General features: G+C 44.6%; 1 protein-coding gene and 1 long non-coding RNA gene across 12 annotated transcripts in view; one reads left to right on the top strand and one right to left on the bottom strand.

Moving 5' to 3' along the window:
* The window catches only part of TACC1 (transforming acidic coiled-coil containing protein 1), a 116,477-nt gene that overhangs the window by 37,739 nt on the left and 57,118 nt on the right, over positions 1 to 21,620 (top strand). For 6 of the 11 annotated variants that reach the window (XM_078069589.1, XM_036072677.2, XM_078069592.1 and 3 more), the window contains exon 2: positions 19,736 to 21,511. The exons of the other annotated variants lie outside the window; for them this stretch is intronic. In XM_078069589.1, coding sequence (XP_077925715.1) covers positions 21,351 to 21,511 — 161 coding nt within the window. In that variant the 5' untranslated portion in view covers positions 19,736 to 21,350. The remainder of the gene's footprint in view (positions 1 to 19,735; positions 21,512 to 21,620) is intronic. 11 annotated transcript variants of the gene reach the window in all.
* Positions 16,390 to 19,776, bottom strand: LOC144381413 (uncharacterized). Its single transcript, XR_013446622.1, has 2 exons — positions 19,714 to 19,776; positions 16,390 to 16,761 (listed from the first exon to the last, which is right to left on the bottom strand). It is a non-coding gene; the product is annotated as an uncharacterized LOC144381413 (long non-coding RNA).

Genomic DNA, 21,620 nt, shown 5'->3' with positions numbered 1-21,620 from the left:
ACAGCTAATGAGTGACAAAATTGAGATTTAAACCTAGACAGTCTGAATCTGGAGACCTATGTGCCTAGCTGTTGTGTCATACAGATCTAATAACCCTTGTCCACCATTTTTTTGTTTTTTTGAAGGGGAGGTATTTTTTAAAGATTTGTTTATTTGAGAGAGAGAGAGAGAGAGAGCATGCGCATGGGGGTGGGCAGGGCAGAGAGAGAGAGAGAATCTCAAGCAGACTCCCTACTGAGCATAGAGCCCAACTCTGTGGGTCTCACGACCCTGAGATCATGACCTGAGCCAAAACCAAGAGTCTGATGCTTAACCAGCTGAGCCACCCAGGTGCCCCAAGGGGGAGGTATTTTCTAAATTAACTTTTTATTTTAGAACAATTTTAGATTTACAGAAAAATTCAGACTTACTGAGAGTTCCTGTCGATGCCACACACAGTCTCCCTATTATCACCATCTCATATTATATAGTATTTGTTACAATTCACGAAACTGTCACTGATATATTAACTGAAGTCTATACTTTATCCAGATTTACTTAGTTTTTATCTGATATCCTTTTTCCTTTTTATATAAATTATTTTTATTGTGTGAAAATGTCGTAATTCATGCTGATTAAGAATAAAAATGTAGCATGTAACAAAATAGGCATCTACTTATTAAAAGCAACCTAGGGGACGCTTGGGTGGCTTATTCAGTTAAGTGTCTGCCTTCCTCTTAGGTCATGATCCCAGGATCCTGGGATCGAGTCCCTTGCTCACCAGGAAGACTGCTGCTCCCCCTGCTTGTGCGCTTGCTCTCTTACAAATAAATAAAATCTTTAAAATGAATGAATGAATGAATGAATGAATGCATGCAATCTGGACTTATAGCCTTTTTCTGTTACAGAGTCCCATCCAGAATACCACATTACATTTAGTAGTCCTGTTACTTTTTAATATAAATAAACCTATCATGTTTTCCTCTAGGGTTTCTTCCTCTGCTTTTATGCTTAGTTAAGTTCTTCCCTATCCCAGGATGAGATAACTTTTTTCTTCTAGTTGTTTTATGACTTCCTTTTCTTTATAATAAGCCATTTACTCTATCTGAAATTTCTAGAAACAGTAGTGTAAGGTAAGGCTCTGATTTTTTTTTTTTCCAAAAAAGCTAGCCAGTTACTCCAGTACTAGTCCTTTTTTTTTTTTTAAATATTTTATTTATTTATTTGACAGAGAGAGACACAGCGAGAGAAGGAACACAAGCGGGGGAGTGGGAGAGGGAGAAGCAGGCTTCCTGCCGAGCAGGGAGCCCGATGCGGGGCTCGATCCCAGGATCCTGGGATCATGACCTGAGCCAAAGGCAGACGCTTAACGACTGAGCCACCCAGGAGCCCCCATCCAGTACTAGTCTTAAGTATAGACAGTCCCTGATTTACTATGGTTTGACTTACAGTTTTTCAACTTGAGGATGGTGTGAAAGCCACACGCATCCAGTAGAAACCAGACTTGGAGTTTTGAGTTTTGGTCCTTTCCCGGGCTAGCCGTAGGCAGGACGCTCCTCTCGGGGGTTGGTGGGGAGTGGCAGGTCGCCACAGGCCTCGGTCAGCCCCGCGATCTCGAGGGTGGACACCCATACACTGACAGCCGTTCTGTTTCTGTCAGTACAGTGTTCAGTCAGTCACAGGAGACGTTCAGCGCTTTATTATGAAGCAGGCTTTGTGTTAGGTGATTTTGCCTAACTGTAGGCGAATGTAAGTGTTCGGAGCATGTTTAAGGTTGGCTAGGCTAAGCCCTGATGTCCAGTAGGTTAGGTGTATTAAGTGCATTTCTGACTTCTGGTATTTTCAACTTATAATGGGTTTATCAGGACATAACCCCATTGTAAATCAAGGAAAAACTGCATTAAATAATCCCTCTCTTCCTGCAGATTGTAATAGCATTTTAAAAAATTGAGTATTATAACCTCTCTTTCCTTCTGTTTAACACTTGTTGTTTTTTCTCTTTCCATTCTTATCCATTCGACGAATATCAACTGACTGCCTTCTTGTGTTCAGGCCCTGTGAATATTATGTATTATTTATGTAGGAATTTACATGAGCAGAGAAAAGCATTTTTAAATGTTTAAAATCTGAGTATTCATTTATAATTTGGGGGGCAAGACATTTGCCGGAGAATCAGACGAGTGGAGGTGACTTTGGGAATGGAGGGGGAATGGAGGAGCTTGGGAAAAAAGAATACTCATAATTAAGCTTTTTTCATAGATTTTACACTGACGTAGGTCAATCTGCGGGTCATTTGAAGGTTTCATTTTAAACGGTTTAGCTTCCTGTATGGAAACAGTGGTGCCTTCAAATACTGTCAGGTCATCTGCATGCTCTGCCATGCTTACACTTTCCTTGGACAGTCTAGACTTTATATTTCATGATAATATGATATAAAGTCCTTGCAGATTTATATAAGGAATGGCAAATGATTAACCGCTATTCTCTGCTCATCCTTTATCTGCCAGCTCTTCTACCTGTAGAGACTTGGTAACTCTGGAGAGTAAGAGAGTGCCTGCCTCATGCTGACATTTCTTCATTTTCAGAATTCTCACTGTTAAGGATACTGTGGATATAACTTTTTTTGCCTGTACGTAGTACAGTTTTGCCTTGGCTAATCTTATGGTATGCTTGCTGCAAATGCTATTAATAACAATTGTAGGCAAAAGAAATTATATTTGACTTGCTTAAATTTAGGGGTATTACATAGAAACTTTGGAGTCATATCTATTTTCTGAAAGCAGGCTAGTTCTGTTTCTAATATAACCCATACATTTGTCTCCTACCGCATGTCCCCATGAAAGCCTGACAGCGTGGTATGTCACTGGTAAGGATGAGAGCCCCTAGGAATCTTACAAAGATGCTGTGCTGTAGAGCACCAGCTCTTAAAACTCCTTTGGATCACAGATCCCTTGATAATTATGATAAAACATAACGTAAGTCTATGAAAAATGTAGACTCTTTCCAAATGAAAATACACACACACACACACACACACACACAATATATATAAAAGTTAGGAGTGTCAGGGATCCTGAAGCCAATGCATTATCTTGTTTAACCTTTTCCTAGACCTGGGGCACTTGGGTGGCTCAGTCAGTTGAGTGTCTGACTCTTGGTTTCAGCTCAGGTCATGATTTCAGGGTCGTGGGATCATGATCTCAGGGTCGTGGGATCGAGCCCCATGTTGGGCTCCACACTCAGGGGGAGTCTGCTTGAGATTCTCTCTCTCCCTCTGCCCTTCCCCCTGCTTTTGTGTACTCCCTCTTTAGAATAAATAAGTATTTTTAAAAAAATCCTTTCCTAGACCCTGTGAAGTAGATATTATTATCTCAATTTTACAGATAAATAAACTGACGCCTGGACAAAGTTAAGAAACCTGGACAAAGTTAAGAGCTAGTAAATAGTAGAGCTGGGATTCAGGTCTAATGCATCTGGCTGAAGCAGAAGAAACAAAAGTACCAGTCATTTCCAGAGTCAATCGGCCACATAGGCAACTCATTAACCAGCAGAGGCTTCTGTTTATCTGCTAGAAAATAAATTTTTATGGCTTGTTCCCTAGTGATAACATGGTTTCAGCAAAGTAAATGTTTGAGAAACATTGTCCAGCCCATTCTGGTGATAAATACCCATATAGTGTATTGCATTTACGTAGAGCAGATAGAATGCTTTTCCTGGGTTTCTTTGCAGAATTATTTTTGTCTGTGAGTCTTGCTTTCCTAACAACTGCAAAATGTTATGTTTCTATGGCTACATCCAAATTGTTTTAAATAGGGTTTAAGGGGAAAAAACTAGAAAGGCTTGGACATGAAGTAATGGTGGGAAGATGACTGACATTTTACCTGCCAGACATCACCTTTTAAGCATTTCTCTGAGTCCTGTCCCTTCCCCCATCCCTTCCTTTGCTTTCGCAAACCTGTGCATCCACTGGTTCCACGTGTGTGAAGCCACGATTCCTAGTACAAGTCCAGTGGCCCGTAGTGATGACATTTGGGAACACAAGTCAGGTTCTGAAGAACTTGGGCCACCTTTACAGTTGGTACCTGAAGTGGTTGTTAACAGGTTCCCTTGAGAGTAAGATTAGAACTAATAGATGGGTCCAAATTTCCAAAAGTAGCTGACAATAGCGGGGACGAAGAGAGAGAGAGGTAGGACGGTGTGGAGCTGGCATCTTTCACAGGCTTCCGGACGAGTAGAAGGCGCTGTTCTCCAGTCCTCCCACTAGGGGGCGCCATCCGCCATCCGCTTAGTTCTTGGTGGAGGTTGGTCTGAGGTGGACCATTTCTTCAGGCGACTCCTTTGCTGGGTGGGATAAAATGAGAGTCATCTGATACCAACTCACAGTACATGTCAGAGAAAGGAAAACAGGGAACCAGGGAGATCGAAATTGAATTTTTCGATACTTCTCTTTCCTTCTGCTGGCTGGGATCCTACCTCTCATGGGTGTGTTTTCTTCACCCCAAATCACATGGTTTCGAGCCTACTTTTTGTGGCTTCTGAGAAGTTGGAAGTCTTCCCCCTTCTTCATGTGTTGTTCATTGGTGTGCAAGGGTTGAATTGCAGGATAAACACCCTGTGTTGGACGCGGAGGGGACTCATGGTGACTTTTTGTATTTATGGAAATACAAACCTTGAAGAAATTCTCCTTTTTTTTTTTTAAAGATTTTATTTATTTGACAGAGAGAGAGATAGTGAGAGAGGGAACACAAGCAGGGGGAGTGGGAGAAGGAGAAGCAGGCCTCCCGCGGAGCAGGGAGCCCGATGCGGGGCTCGATCCCAGAATTCTGGGATCATGACCTGAGCCGAAGGCAGACGCTTAACGACTGAGCCACCCAGGCACCCCAGAAATTCTCTTTAAAAAATACTTGTTGATTGAATGTGTGATAGAACTTCTTCTGGCGCCCCCTGGTGGCTGCTGTGGCTCCTGGCTGGCAAATCTGTACAGTAGAGGGTTTTATTCGCAGAGAGAAGGGAACCCCCGTGCTTCCCCCACCCAGCAGGATACCAGTTCTTCTAACAAGAGTGGGTTAGCCCAGCTTTTGAGACATGTTCTTCAGAGACCAAAACCCAAACAAAACCAAATCCAAACTTGACTGGCGCTTTGGTCTCTTTTTCTCAGGCTTTGTTTCCCTAGGCCTACACTTTTGTTGTTGTTGTTGTTTTTAAGATTTTATTTATTTATTTGACAGAGAGAGACACAGCGAGAGAGGAAACACAAGCAGGGGGAGTGGGAGAGGGAGAAGCAGGCTTCCCGCGGAACAGGGAGCCCGATGAGGGGCTCGATCCGAGCAGAAGGCAGACGCTTAACGACTGAGCCACGCAGGCGCCCCCCTAGGCCTACACGTTTTAATTTCTCCTTGTGTTTCTCATTTGGCAGTCCTTTCCCAATTTTATGGTCTTTTTCTTTTAAGTGGAAGTTGTTTTTATACCCCTGATGATTGTCTTTTGTTTGATTGATTCCATACCCCCGTATGAGTGAGTGGTCAGTGGGGTTGGGGCTTGTGTCGGGACTGAGGTGTTTGAGGAGTGTGTATGCCCATGCATGTGCGCGAACGTGTGTGTGTATGACTGTGTGTAGGGATGTGTGTATGTGTGTCCGTGTGTGTGTCTCTGTGTGTGCACCATATGTGTGTGAGGTGTGGGGGGGGAATATGGTATGTGTGGGACGATGAGTGGGAAAATGTATGGTATGTGTGGGACGATGAGTGGGAGTATGTGTGTGTGTGTGATTCTGTGGCACATGGTGCGCATGACTGTGTGTAGGGGTGTGGGGGGCGTATGTGGGTCTCTGTGTGTGACTGTGTGTGTGCACACACGCATGTGTGTGAGGTGTGTGTGTGTGTACACGAACATGGGCCTGTGCAGCCGGCCCTGATTTTCCCACACATCCTTCCTCCCAGAGCTGCGACAGTCGCAGACATAGAGAAGTCAGATGATGGTGGTTCCCCCTGCTGAGCTGAAGAGCTGTATTCAGGGCTGTCTGTGTGTCTTGAATAGAGTATGTAGGAATACTCTAGCTGACAGTACCAAATCCCAGATTGCTCGTGTTCTGTACAAAGCAGAGAGGTTTTTTGATGCTACATTATTTGTCAGCATGAAAATAGCTCCCCAGGAGCAGAATAATCTTGAGAGGAGCACAGACTTGGGCTCACATTCCTCTTTTGCAATCAGTAACATCACCACGCTCCGGGTTTCCCTCCCTCCCTCCCTCCCTCTTTTCTTCCTCTCCCCCGCACTTTTCCTCTTCACGCATTTGAAAACCCTCTATGGAAGCTGAATCATGTTGTTTCCTTTTTTGGTCATACTTGAGCTTTCCTCCACTTTCATCAGGCTGAGGCTCGGGATGTGTGAAACAAATCCTTTCCTTGCATTATGCTGTCTGTAATGTGCCTGTTTTGTATGTCGATCTCAGAGAGAATAAGCAGTTCCTTTGGCCTGCCTTGCCCATGCTGAGAGGCACTCAATAGATGTTTTTGAATGAGCGGATTTAATTAAAGTGTAGGTACTAAAGATAAAACAATACTGAATATCTTATTTGAGGGGAAAAAAATCAACAGCCACAGGGAGAAAATACAGATTCCAGCATGAGACAGTTTAATAATATCCGAGTGTTAGGGAGTTTCTTTAAATGTGGCCCTCGGTGGTGCTGGCGAGGGAGAGTGAATTCTGGGAACATCTCAGGCCACTTTTTACCCAACAGATGTATCAGGAGCCCTGGAATGAGGCTGAAGAATGTTACCGCACAAACTCCTCATATCCATTCCTGGCACCCACCAGCCTGGGAAATGTGTCTACCAGCTGTCATTACTTGAGGCTTACAGAGCTTCTTAAATAAAGGGATTGTTGAACCAAGAGGCCAGTGACTAATGAAAATGCCCATCATTTGGCTAATCCCAGTGCAGAGTCACATTTGTGCACATACTGTCCGCTGGTATCGCCCTGGGATGCCTGCTGAATACACTGCAGATACCATGGTAAAGGCCACTTCTCCTACAGGGAGCTCCTGTGGGCAGCTTTTAGCCTGTGTCCCTCCCTCAAGATGCTGGATTTTCTTCGGAATCCTGTCAGAGGGCCCAGGTTTGATACAGGAAATAGGAGAGGTAGTGGTGACAAAGTTTAGAGAGGTTGTCAGGAGATGCAAGTTGGATGGGTTTGGGTCATGTGGCCTTTGCAGAACCAAGTGTGTATGTGTGTGGGGGGTAGTCAGGGAGGTGGGTGTGGAATGTAGTGTTTAGTCAGGCCTGACTCACTCTCCCACCCCTGCATTGGGAGCCGGATACGCAAACCACAAGCCCTGAGAGTGGGAGGGGGTGGCTCCTCAAAGAAAATGTGACTTTTGCTCAGAGAACGGGTTAACGAGGCTCGGCCGACAAGAACAGGGAATACCTCTTACAGGTATCATGCGGTACCGTTGTGAGGTAGGAACTGGTGATGCAGTGGGCTCCCGGGTCCTATTGAGGTAATTCAGAATATTTTGAATGAAAGGAAACAGTGAAATTCAGTCCACAAATACCATTTTGTGGAGGAAATATGGAATTTGCTGTTGATCAAAAAGCTTTTTTGTCTCTAGTTTGGAGGTTAGAGACACATTTCCTGTGTAGAGAGTGAGGGTCTGCAGTGTGGCTGGAGGACACACAGAGGCTGCCCCCCCCCAGAGTTTCTAATTCGTAGGTTCACTTTAAGGCAAAGGACTTAAACACTCCATTTCCCAAAGAAAGAAGGAAAGGAAGGGAGTCAGCCAATGGTTCAATAAATACATTAAAGGATGTTCAGACTTCCTTTAGCAATCAAATGTGTTCAAATAAAACCAACAATGGTGTGTCATTTCCACCTACTTGCCATAGTTTTAGATGCACTGAACTCAGTGTTGATTAAGGTTGAGGGAGAAGCTATCTCGTACACCGTCATTTAAAAAGGTAAATTAGTACAGCCTTTCTGGAGAGCAGTTTTGCTATATGTGTCCAAATATTAAAATGTGTTTGTTTTGACACTACAATCCCATTTCTAGACCCTTAAGAAATCATTGTGTGTGAAAAGATGCATGCGTAGGGTTATTCATCACAGTTTCACTTACAATGAGGAACAGTGAACCCCCTAAATGTCCCTCCATGGAGAACAAATGATGTAAATGTTGGTAGACACCGAAAGGCTTATTACTGCAAGTAAGCGAGAGAGCAGAACACTTGGGCTCTACGGGGTCAGGAAGGGCACTGGTTTCATATCCTGGTCCCCACTTCCTCCCCTGGGGAGCAGAGCTCCTGCTTAAAACAGGAGAAGTAGGGATTAAGTCCTCACCTCTAGCAGAGGGTGGTATGATATTTAAATCCCATTTGTGTAAAAACTATCTGTCTGTCTGCCTATCTATCCATGCTCATAATTACATGCTTGGATATTTTTAAGAGGAGTATTTGGAAGTTTTTGTCTATTCAGTCATCAAATACTATCAGCAGACAGAGCAAGGTAGGCAAGGTGCTTTGTGTTCATGGAGCCACTTCTAGTCGGGAAGGACAGATAATAATTAGAAAAAATAGAAATAATTTGATGCCAGATGTAAAAAGTGCTTTGACAAAGATAAAAACAGGGTATGTTGTTCACCAACATTTTAACGGTGGCTGTTTATCAAAAGCACAACTATGGGTGAGTTTTCCCTTCGTCTTTGTTCTTTTCTGTGTCATCAAAAACTCACCTTTTCAAAGATCATGATCCAGCAGGGCCCCCAGACAACCTGTGCCTTTTCTAGTCCACCAACATTACCTGGACAGTTCTGCCCCTGACTCGCTTCGCTTTAGCTACACTTGCTCTGAAGCAGAGGCTCCTGTTCTCTCTGCCAGGATCCTGTACCCCCGACACTTCCCACATCCATCCCTCAGGCCTCAGCCTGTCCCCTTCCATTTATCTCCACTAACCACCGCCTCCCTTGGCCTTTGCTGTTGCCCCTGCGCTTTTCTGATAAAGCATACTCCACAGTTTGTAAGTTACATATTTATTTCTTTGCTTCCTAAACTCACTAATGTGCAAGCTCCATGTGGACAAGAACTGTATTTGGTTTGTCAGTTGTAAAATCTGTGGAACGACTGAATGAAAGAATGAACATGTGTATTATTTTCCCTTAAAGGTATTTAAAATACTTTTAAGACAAAGCACAATGTTTTTTTTATAAAGAAATTCTTTGCTTTATAAAACAGTTCAAGTTGCTTTTTAGGATGAGGTGGTGGGCTCCAGGTTGGGCATGGAGCCTACTTAAAAAAATAAAAAATAAAAATAAAATGAGGCAAATGTTGGGGAGGGGTGGAGTTTTATCTCTATTATACATACCAGGTGTGTATATCCATTAGGGTTGGGGAGAAAGCCTAGAATTTATACTTCCTGCCAGAAAGGTGTAAGTCCTAGACATACAAACTTTGGTGCCTGACTGCACCTTGGGCAATCCCTAATGTCTCAGGGACTCATGTGGTCATCTGAAAACAAGGATATTCAGCCCAGTGATCTTTGGTCCTTTCCATCTAAAAATTCCTGTGGTTCTGTGAGATCTCGGGTGGATGCTTAGGTTTGGAGTCACTGACTTATCATTTGTTCAGAAAATGATTTGAAGCAAACACATTCTACTCAGTAGTTGTCTATGCCTTGGCAAAAGGAAGTGGAAAATCCATACAGTATTACCACATCTTATATGATGAGGTACTGAGAAGAACAGTAAGGATAACCTTACTTATGGCACTTCTATAAGATAATACAACAAAATAACTGACTGACTATGAGTCCGTATGAAAACAGTTTCTAAAAAAATATCTTATGGGTGAGTATCGGAAATAACACCAGTTGGTGTTAAAGGCAAAGAACAATAGTGATTAATTTCTTTATAGAATGTGGGTCAATTATGATTTTAGCCTTTGAATTGGCAAAATACTCATATTTATTATATAGTATTTCTGGATTTATCGTATTATTTTCAAGAAATATTCGAGAAGAATTCAAGAAGAGAATATTCTCTCAAAGAAGATTATATCCTTCATACAATATCCAAATCCATTCTGCCTGGAAGACTGAGTATTGACTCCCTCTTCCCTTCAGCTTTGTCATCCACACGTGTCATCTTTAAAGACACCACTGCCTAATTTCCAGAAAGGCAGTATTACAGCTCATGTCATTGCAGCTGGGGGAAGGGTGGGCTCAGTCCTGCTTTCAGAATAGTTAGACCACCTCATCCACGTGGCAGGCTTGAGTCTCACGGCTGGGCAATTTTCTGGCTTTAAGAAAAAGACACCACTGTGATATAAGATGCATTTTTGAAAGAACCAAAATGTCGTCTTTCTCACAATGATGTGGAATGACATTTAAGGCAGGCTCTTCCCATATTGCCATCTAGGGGAATTGAAGACGCTAAAACACCCCAAAAGAAGTTGTATTGTGAAGGAAGAGGTGAGGCTGCTTATCACCAAGGGACTCGGCGGTGCAGCAGCATAAAGGTGGACTTTTAGTACTCTCTTACCTAACAGTCCTCGGGTGTGTTGGTCTAGGGCAGCAGGCCGCTCTGCTCCCGAGGTCAGCCGGGTGTGACTCCATCCATCTGTTCTGCCATCTCCCAAGTGTGGTCCTCATCCACACCGTAGAAGCTGGCCCAGCACCAGCCCACAACACGGGGCAAGCACAGCAGTTTTCTTTTTAAAAACATCACCCCCTAGGGGCGCCTGGGTGGCTCAGTTGTTAAGCGTCTGCCTTCAGCTCAGGTCATGATCCCAGGGTCCTGGGATCGAGCCCCACATCGGGCTCCCTGCTCAGCGGGAATCCTGCTTATCCCTCTCCCACCTCTCTCGCCGTGTCTCTGTCAAATAAATAAAAATAAAATCTTTAAAACAAAAACAAGAAAAAAAACGTCACCCCAAAGTCATACCTGCCACCTGGCTCACTTCCCCCAGGCCAGAACTAAGTCACAAGACCACGCCTGCCTGCAGAAAGGGCAGGGAAATGTGGCCTCTACTGGGTGGCCATGTGCCCAGTGGAAACTCAGGGGGCTCTTTTACCAGAAGAGATAAGGAAATAACGGCCATGGGAGGAAGTTAGACTCTGCTGTGGTGGTTGTGGAAGTCCAAAGAATAAGGGTGCAGAAGGCACACGATGCTAGAGAAGTGTTACAGGTTTTTTTTTTTTATCATCATTAAAATTGTATGTGTGTGTGTTTACACTTGTTCAGAAGCAAAAGAACCATGAGTTATACTTCACACTTTGAATAGGAGATAACTTTTGACATTTTTTTTTAAAGATTTTATTTATTTGACAGAGAGAGAGACAGTGAGAGAGGGAACACAAGCAGGGGGAGTGGGAGAGGGAGAAGCAGGCTTCCCGCTGAGCAGGGAGCCCGACGTGGGGCTCAATCCCAGGACCCTGGGATCATGACCTGAGCCGAAGGCAGACACTTAACGACTGAACCACCCGGGAGCCCCAACTTTTGACATTTTTTCAAGCTTCCAACAGTTAAAATTTTTCATTGCCTTTTGGAAGATAGAGGAGGGCAATGCGACACCTTCCTTAAATATATCCATATTTTCACTCACCAAGTTGAGGCTTTGCTGGACACTCCAGAGCCACAAGGATCTCTTTTGCCCTCTGGGCAGAGTTGAATTTACCATGAAGCAAATGCAGCGTAAACTTCAGGACCCCTCACTTGGATAGGCCCCCTCCAGGGTCTCCAGAAGGGCCCTAGCATTGTATTCACAAGATCCTTTTGTAGTTTTCTTAGAGAGCTCCCCAGATTCTTAAGCTTCCTGCCGCACAGAACCAGGCCTCGGCAACGTGTGCCATGCCTCCATCCACTACTGAGCCCACCACTGTTCCCACTTTTTCCAGATGGGAAGAGGCTCCCACCTAGTATAGTAGTTCTCCTTTACCCACCAGAGATAAACCCCCAGTGGATGCCTAAACCACAGATAGTACCAAATCCTATATACACTATGTTTTTTCCTATACATACCTATGATTTGGTTTAATTTATCTATTAGGTACAGTAAGAGATTAACAACAATAATTAACCATAAAATAGAACTATTATAACACCATACTGTAATGAAAGTTATTGAATGTGGTCTTTCTTTCAAAATGTCTTATTGTACTGCACTCATCCTTCTTCTTGTGATGATGTGAGATGGTAAAATGCCTACTTGATGAGAAGAAGCAAGGTGAATGAGGTCCACATTGGGACCCCACTTTAGGCTGCTCTTGACCTTCTGACAGTGTGTGAGGAGAATCATCAGCATCCAGACCCTGGTTGATTGCAGGGAACTGAAATTACAAAAAGGGACATGGCGACTAAGGGAGGACTCCTGGAGTCCGGGGTACCTCATCAACATGGTTTCTTGGAAGAAACCACTCTAAAAGGGAAGTACCCCAAAAGGAGAGCATCCCAAAGAGACATTAGAACTGATTTTTTTTTGCCCCTTCCACATAAAGCGCACCTTTGATATCCTGGCCCAATTTTGTATGTCCTTGCTCATGTGTATCAGTAGGAAGTCCCTGGGAAAATATTTTGATGGCACCTTGGCTACCCAGGCAAATGCCTCCTTGGAATGAGTGTGTCACTTAGATTAGACCACAGGCTGCCCACTAGTACCCACGGCCCCACCGTGCTGCATGTCATCCAAGCTTGCCGCTTCTTGTCTTGATCTCTGGCAGGTTTGGGTTCTCCGTGTAAGGGCCCTTTCGGTTAGAACTTCCCTGTAACTGTTGGAGGAAGAGAACCTGTTGGTTCCACTTTCAGATTCAGAAATTAATTTTTAATCAGCCTAAAGCATTGTTTCTGGGGTGGAACTTGATGGTATATGGGGACAAGGTGGGGAGAGATGGGTGCAAATACACAACACATAATTTTGCGTATAATTTCAGAGCAGTCACAATCTTTGAAACCCCTCTTGCTAAGCCCCTACTCTACAAGTTGAAAATGTAGTCAACTTGACCTGTTTTGTTTAAAAAAGGCCATACTAATACCTTCCTCATAATAATACCCTCCAATACTGTGGGGCCAAAGGGTGCAGATTAGAGGAGATAATTCACGTAAAGAGCCCTTAGCACAGTGTCTGACACATAGTACGCAGTTATAATTGCTCATTTCTGCTGGGGTTTTGATGATCTTGACGATTTTCATGAGTTCCTTAGGTAATAACAATATTAGCTTTTGGTTGCTATTATTTTCCCCAGCCTGTCGTTTGCCTTTTAATATGAAGGCAAACATTTATTAGCTTTATTCTTCTTATGTAGCCAAATCTGCAATCTTTATTTTGTGTGTGATTTCATTAATTACTGGAAAGATTGGACAGTCATCCTTCTGACAGAGCTTTGACAGATTCTGTTGCTTCTGGATTGTTTTCTCCCCCTGGCTTGATTCTTATTATTTAGCATTCTAATCCATCTGGAATTTATCTTGGTACATGCTCTGGGGTAGAGGTTTAACTTAATCTTTTTCTCCATTGCCAACCACTTATTCCCCAACCACTTATTAAATAACCTGCCCCTCCCCACTGTATTATAACATCTTCTTTATCATATAATACATTCCTATGTTTTATAAGTGTCTTTTTCTTGGCTTTCCATTTTGTTTCACAGAACAAGGATATGCCTATTTTGGCATCAATGTGTCTTAATATCTTGTAGACCTAATCCCCTTCTCGACTCTCTCTTTTTTAAAGAATCTAAAATATGCTCACTTGCTTATTTTTCTAAATAAACTTTTGGAAAATATTGACAAATCCCAAGAAAAAAATCCTAGGAATTTGATTGACATTGCATTAGATTTATTAATTAGTTGGGTAGTATTGCCATCTTTAAATATTTAGTTTTACCAACTTGAAACGTTGTAATGTCTTTTCGCTTATTCAGCTAGTTGGTTAGCTGATATTTATTGGTGATGAAAATGAGCAATGTGTTAACATTTGTAGTTTTAAAACAATTTTAACATACTTAAAAAGACAGGTTTCCCTTCTCCCCACTTTGTACTATAATAGAGCAGTAAAAGGAAATATTTTCCTTCAATTTTCACACACATGTGGTTTCAGAACCCAAACACAGGAAGATTTAACAGTCACGAAGAATTACTGTCATGAAATCCCCCCCAAGTGAGGATTTAAGTAGAGTGGGTGTCCCAGTTATTTTGGAAATCTTTTTGTGGTTTTATTCTTTCTCTGGGTGGACATTCCCCACCCCCCAAGCCTCCCTCCTAACTGCTCCCCCCATCTCTGCTGTCCTTTCCAATTGCCATCCCAATCTGTTATTTTCCAAGTTCTTAGTGACAATATTTCATAAATTGAAAATGGGGTCATGTATTTATAAATAGAATGGGTAGAATATTTGCTCTCAAGATGATCTCAGAAAACCTGGGTCATGTGATCAATGTTGCTTTAGTGTTCCAGGTGTATTATTTGGGAAATTTATTCTGGAGGTAGAATAGAGGAGAGGGAATAAAATGGCTGCAGGAAAAGGAGTATTATTCTATTTCAATTTCCTAAATTCTTTCATCCTCTTTAACTCAAGCCTTAGATTCTACCCACTGTCTAACCATGGTGAATGTCGATCTCTCAAATTTGGAGTAATAGTCTTATTACTTAAATTAAGTAATTCATAAACTTAAATTCATAAACAACTGAGAAACTTAAATTCATAAACAACTGAGAAAGGGTTTCAGATGGTTTTCTTGTCTGAGGCTTAACATGTAATGCTGCCTGATTCAGAGGGCCCACTTTTCTTAATGCCTAATCTCCTGAAAAGGAATATAAGTTCAACAGAAAAATACAAGGGCACCTGGGTGGCTCAGTCGGTTAAGCGTCTGCCTTCAGCTCAGGTCATGGTCCCAGGGTCCTGGGATGGAGCCTGGAATCGTGCTCCCTGCTCAGCAATGAGTCTGTTTCTCCCTACCGCCCCTCTGCCTGCTTGTGCGTTCTCTCTCTGTCTCTCAAATAAACAAAATCTTAAAATAAAAAATAGAAGAACACAAAATGTGCTAAATCAATAACAATAATTTTACAAGATCGTCTACCTGCTTAACAGGCTCTGTAATTGCAATAATGCTGTTTAGCTGGAAAAACCACTTATGTCTCCTGGAATGGAAAATATTTCTAAATTTAAAGATAGTTCACTGCTTTAATTGGATCTTTTGTGTTTATTTTTGGCTTGTTTTCAACTTTGGATTTGTGGTCGTTGGTGGGAAGAATTAGGGATAATATTGGGGTTATTTTCCTCACTTAGCATGAACAGACTGACCTATTTCTGTTTCTGTCCTTCGTACTCAACAACTATTTCTCTAATACTCCTACATCCCAGGGTAGAGTTAAAGTGAACTTTCTCATAAAGTCAATAAACATACAGCCATGGTGTCTGATGGGGACGGGAGAGAACTTCACAGAACTGGCTCTTAAATGACACTAGTTCAGTGTAAACATCATAAAATAGATTTATTTTTTTTCCCACCTCCCACTGAAAGCTGAAACAGTATAACTCCGCTATGTGGCAGTTCTGCTGTAAGTCTGATCTTAACCCAGGCTGAATGGCATACTTTCTGGGTAAGTCAAACTTTACTTTTGTGATATAGAACAAAATAAATCAGAGGGTCGACTTGACAAGAATTGTTCACCAGAGCAAAGCCTGGACAAGGGTCTCTGAGAGGCCCTCGGTGGGGAGCTTGGCCAAGTCTTTAAAGGATGCAATCTAGATCCCTTTTAATCTTTCTGGAGCTCTGAAAGAGTATTAACCATGGACATAAATCTGGCTCTTCTCTTAAAAAATTAGAAAGGAGGTTCTCTTTATGATACAATTTTCAGCGCAAATGCATTGTACAAATTCTGATTTGGGTGTGTTTGGGTAGTGGAGGGAAGACTGTAATTCTACAGGTGATTGTAGCCTATAGGTAAGAATCACATCTGATCTCACAAAGACTGTAATGTTAACATATTTGAATAGGTCAGATGCCCTTATTGGCCATGTTGTCTTGTGCAGACATCGGCCTGTTATTGCCTGGTTAGACTGAGGTTGGCCAGGAAAGCAGGCCTTCTGCTGGTGCGGGGGGCGGGGGGGGGGGGGGGCGGGCGGAGAGCTAGGTATTCTTAGCTGTGGCTTTCATGCCAGCTAAGCAGGAAGTGGGGACTGCAGCAGCACTCTATTGAGAGGAGTGTCTAGCTGATGGAATGGCAAGCTACCCAGTGGCCTCGAGGACATTCTGCTTTCTTCCAGTCTGATATAGCGCCAAAGGTACCAACAGACTAGCGTTCTAGATTCAGTCCCGGCGCCAAATAGCTGTATGACTTCAGACAGGTGGTTGCCCTTTCTGCTTCAGCTACCTCACCTGCAAACTGAGAATGAGAAGACCTGCCCCACTACTGAAGAGAATGAATATAAGGATTGGATGAAACTTTATTGATAATAAGGTACTGTTAAGTCATTATGTCTTAGGGACCTCCCGAGGCTGTTTAGCTTGGTAAGTGAGGAGAGAACATTCAGGGATCAGGGTGATGGAGTTACCAGCGCGGGGAATGCCCCATCGTGTCTTGGAAACCTCATCCCGTGAACAGATGGCTCTCAAAAAAGCAGGGTTGGGGGACTGGGAGACATTCTGTGGAGGTTCCACTGAGGCACATCAACCGCATTGCTGTTCTCCGGGCCAGTGCTTTTCCTACACGCTTCAGAGCTGCCCAGCCACTTCGGTGACATCATCCATCTGGCATGTAATCTTAGTTGAATTCCATGTATCTCTTGCTCACCAGATTCCTAAATTGTGAGAATACGGATACATTGACGGTCTTGTCTGCCTGCCTGCCTGACCTTTCGGTTTTCTCTGTGGCTGCTTCAGCCCCTATCCCCTCGTGCCATCCTGCCCCCACCCCTTGCCTCCTCCACTCCCACCATCTCAGAGCAGAAGCTTTCTCATCTTACTGGCTGTCGGAAACTTGGTTTCCTTAGCAGTTGGTTTTCCTGTCGTTCCCCTGTAAAAGTGTTCCCATCACACTTGCATTGCTTACAGCGCTGATGCTTTCCGAACAAGTGGAGTGAAAGCTAAGGACACAAATTCCAGTTCTGCTTCTTTACCCTCTGGGGCAGAGGCTGTCCGCTTTCTCTAGGTTGTTTGGGGCAGGGAAATGCGGTTCTCTGGGTCTCCCAATCTTGACTCCTTCTCTCCCATCCCCCAGGTTGCTACCAGAATGATCTTTCTAAATGGAAATGTTACTTACTTGCTCAAAGCCTGATGACTCCCCTCTGCCCATCCAGGTTCCCTGGGCCCCTGGACACACTGATGGCTTTGTTTTGGCCCAGCACCATGTTGGCCTCCACAAGGTTTAAAACAATTTAAATTAGTAAGAACATTAAAGATTGGAAGATGTCTTATAAAATCCACAGTTTGAGTTTCTCTTGGAAGGTTGTTAGATGGCAATGCTGGGCACAGGAACTGGGCAGGGCTGCCTCTTAGCCACAGCAGGCTTCTCCAGATGGCATACCTCCTGCTACGGCCTCGTCACTCCCTTACGTTACCTGGGGAGGTTCTGGTGTTTGCTCCCCCCATTATAGCATCAAGTTCAACTTGAGTTAAAATCAACTTTTTAGGGCGCCTGGGTGGCTCAGTCGTTAAGCGTCTGCCTTCGGCTCAGGTCATGATCCCAGGGTCCTGGGATCGAGTCCCACATCGGGCTCCCTGCTTGGCGGGAAGCCTGCTTCTCCCTCTCCCACTCCCCCTGCTTGTGTTCCTGCTCTCGCTGTCTCTCTCTCTCTGTCAAATAAATAAATAAAATCTTTAAAAAAAAAAAAAATCAACTTTTTACCAGGTATATGGGATCCATACCAGTTAGGCCCCAACTACATCTGCCCCCAACTCCTGCCCCATCCCTACAGGCTTTTCTAGAATAGCTTTGCTATGAAATGGTTAGTTGTTTGCCTGTTTGAGTTTGCTTACCCTTTCATTTTATTTTATTTTGTTATTTTTTTTAACTGAAGAGACCCATCTTGCAGATCCCTCTGGAGCATCCATTACAGGCAAGGGTGTGCCTGGCTTGGCCACACCACAATTACGGGGTGTTTCAAGGGAGTTACATTTCAGATTTTCATGGCGTATTGATCCAAAGCGTCTGTGAAGGGCAAGCAACAGAGTAGGGAAGAGAGCAGATGGGGCCCTTTCTGTGCTTTCGGTCATTTCCAAAACAAATACATTTCATTTGGCTACGTGGTCATGTGTTTGCAGACATTCTGCTCTGTGATGCTGAGGACATAGCAAAATGGTTTACTTTGGTTAGGATATCTGTTTTCAAACATTGCCCATTCTTTCCCAGAATTACAGGAAAATTGATATATCAGCCTCGTTACTTGAACTTCTAGACAATAAAATAAATTCAAGCTATTGAGTAATTACTTCCTTTATTGTTGTTCACATTAAGTCCAGGAGCTTGCCGAGGAGTGATGTTCAGAAACCTGGGCACTTGCTTCTCCAGTTTCAAGATATTGCTGCATAGGTTGGGTTTTATCTTACTGGGGCCATTACTTGCTCCAGGTTCCACTCTGTGCTGGTTCCCAAACTTGATTTCCCCAGGAGGAGTCAGGCTTTAGGAATTTATGGTATCCTAGCCAAACTCATAAGATCTATTACTAAACTAGAATATTCCTTTTCTTTTCATTTACTGAACACCTACTAAGTGTGTGGCCCTGTCCTAATGTCTGGAGAAACAAAAATAAATCACAAATATGATGTGGTCCCTACCATTTAGAAGCTTATGGTATAGAAGTGGGACAGATATGTAAGCAAATACATTATATATCATGTGCTAAGAGTAGGGTGACCTTATATCTTGGGGACATCCTGGTTTATGCCTGCTGTCTGGTATAACTACTAATAGTGCCGCCTTTCAAACCATCTAAGGGCCACAGTAAAGGTTTCTGTTAACGTTTGGGGTATAGAGATGGTAGATGGGGGAGAAATCAGCCTGTTTTTCCAGAGTAGACTCTTGAGCTGGGTGATGAAGGAAGTTTGGGCAGTCAAGGTCAGGGAGCTCAATGTGTGGGTAAGGGGGAGGGGCACGTGCAAAACTGCAGGCAAAAGGGAAATTGTTCCGGAAGCAGCAGTCAGTCCAAGCTAGTCATTGTTTCCCAAATTTATCCTGTGAAAAAAATTCCCCAAGATACTTGGTAAAAATACAGATTGGCAGGTCCTGCTGGTAATCTGGATTGGTATTTTTAAAGAAGCACCCCAGATAATTCTGGGACATATTGAAAGTTCAGAACCAATTCTCTACTGATTATGGCAAGGAATACAAAGGGCTGGGAGTAAAGAGGAGCGGGAACAGCAAGACTAGAGCACAAGTCACCTATTAGTCAGGTGGGGGGACCCCAGGTGGGAAAACCCTCAGAGGTAGAGCTAGTTGGAAGACATTTACAGTAGACCTATGAAAAATGGACAGTGTGGGAACTATATGTCAGCTACAATGGGGATGCAGAGGAATGAAAATATTAGAGAACTACTCAGGAGGAAGAATGAACAGGACCTAGGATATGCCCGTTACTGATTTACATAGGTAATATTTCCAGGCAATAAAACACTTGTGTGAAATCCAGAAACCTAGGGGACCTTACAACCTGAAGGTTTAAATGGTGAGCCATAAACCTAAAAAGACAAAGAATTGGATAACATTGTGATGTATTTCATGTGGATGTTAAAAAAAAAAAATGACTCCTGCTTACCTCCCATTGTTATAATCTCCAGAACAGTCACGACAGTTGTGTTTATCTCTGGAAAAGAGCTGGATGAGTTCTAAAGCATCCTGACACACCCAACCCTTTTATCTAGACTTCAGGCAAACCTCTGCCCTTCTGTTAGGGTAAGACTACTTGCCAGGCCTTATCTTGCCTTATTTTTGCTTCTGTTTTTGTTATCGAATGTGTGAGACAGTCACAGTCATGACTCCTCAACAGTCCCAACCCCCTTTCAGGGCAGATGGTCGGCCTGGTGCAGTTTCAGCATGACTTTGTTCCTAAATTCTGGAGCTGCCCTTTCTGTGAGAACCTGATGTCACCTCACAGATTCACCGCGACTGTGGGAAATTACAATAGGACAAGAAACGCCCTATCCAGGCCAGGAGATCGTGAAGCCTGGTGTTTGTGGTTTGTGGCAGCCGGCTTCCTTGGTGCACTGGAAATTCTGAGGCGAGCAATCCCTATATGGAAAATGAAGAAAATCCGAGGAGAGCTCTGCTATTTTTCTCTGCCTTCCAACATAAAGAGGGTTTTTATTTTGAAGGCCGCCTTCACCAGGCCTGTTGGCATACTTCTGAAGCAGCAAACGAAGTCGGAAAGCAGAGACTTAGAAGTTATGAAGAGAAAGCCTCAAAAAAAGGAGAATGGGAAACCGATCAGGCTATAATTTCACGGGGTAATTTGGCACCCTTTACCAGAGACCTGGCCCCAGAGCGTCCACGAGTGCGGTTTGGGGAGGGACAAAACATCTACAGTTCCAGTGCTTGGCTACTCTTGTAGCGTTGCTGAGGAATTTCCAAATCCTGGGAGTGACAGGGTCGGAGGTGAGCAGGCTGAAATCTTCCACGCTGTCAGTGTCAGGGAGGGGGAGAAACATCAGGCAACAGCGACCTCAAAGTTGTTTTTTAAATAAGGGGCTTCACTTCTGTGCGGTCCAATGTCACAACGCCATTAAGTCACAGTAGCAAGATGAGAAAATAAGAAGGGAAGGAGGAAAAGTCCAGCGTGCACGGACCCAGAAAATGGATTTCCCTGCTCCTGCCGCTGACGGAGCTGTTGGGGGCGCCTGGGTGCTCTGCCCGCCGGAGTCGCAGCAGCGCAGCCCCCTTCCCGCAGTCCGGGCGCGACCAGAGTGGCGCCGCGGCGGGGGGATCGGGCGGGCGCGCCGAGGACTTCAAAGGCCCGGCGCTGCCGCCGCCCCCGCCCGCGCGCGCGAATAGTACGGTCCAAGGGGGCGGCTCCTGGGGCGCGGCTCCCGCGGCAGCTGATGCGCGCCCCGCCGGCCGGGAGGCGGGAGCCAGAGACCCCCGAGACCCGAGCCGCCCGGCGCCGCGGGCCGGGGCCCTGAGGAGGCCCCAGGAGAGGCATCTTCCCGGCGGGAGTCGCCGGCGCGGGGGTGGCCGCGGCCGCACCGTTCGGAAAGGAGGACGAAGAGGAAGCTGCGCTGCTTGCCGGCGGAGAGGAAGCGCTCCACCCGGGCCCCCGACGGCGCTCGTTTAACCACATCCGTGCCTCCGCTGGAAACGCTTACAGGCGCCTGTCACCCGTTCCCTCCATTTTGAAAGGGAAAAAAGGCTCTCCCCCTTCCCCTACTCTTAGGACCTGGAGCCGGAGGAGCCGCGCTCATGGCGTTCAGCCCTTGGCAGATCCTGTCCCCAGTGCAGTGGGCGAAATGGACCTGGTCCGCGGTGCGCGGCGGGGGCGCCGGAGAGGACGAGGCCGGAGGGCCAGAGGGCGACCCCGAGGAGGAGGACTCGCAAGCCGAGACCAAATCCTTGAGTTTCAGGCAAGTACACGCATCCCTGCCGAGATGCAGACGTGCTGCCATCCATCCATCTGCGGCTCATTCTGTGTGCGTGTGTGTGGTCGCTCACCCGCGTAACCATTATCATCGC

This window comes from Halichoerus grypus, chromosome 3, assembly GCF_964656455.1.
Source record: "Halichoerus grypus chromosome 3, mHalGry1.hap1.1, whole genome shotgun sequence".
In the NCBI taxonomy this organism is placed as follows: Eukaryota; Metazoa; Chordata; class Mammalia; order Carnivora; family Phocidae; genus Halichoerus; species Halichoerus grypus.
The sequence above is the reverse complement of the archived record's forward strand: the minus strand, read 5'-3'. Positions and strand labels throughout refer to the sequence as shown.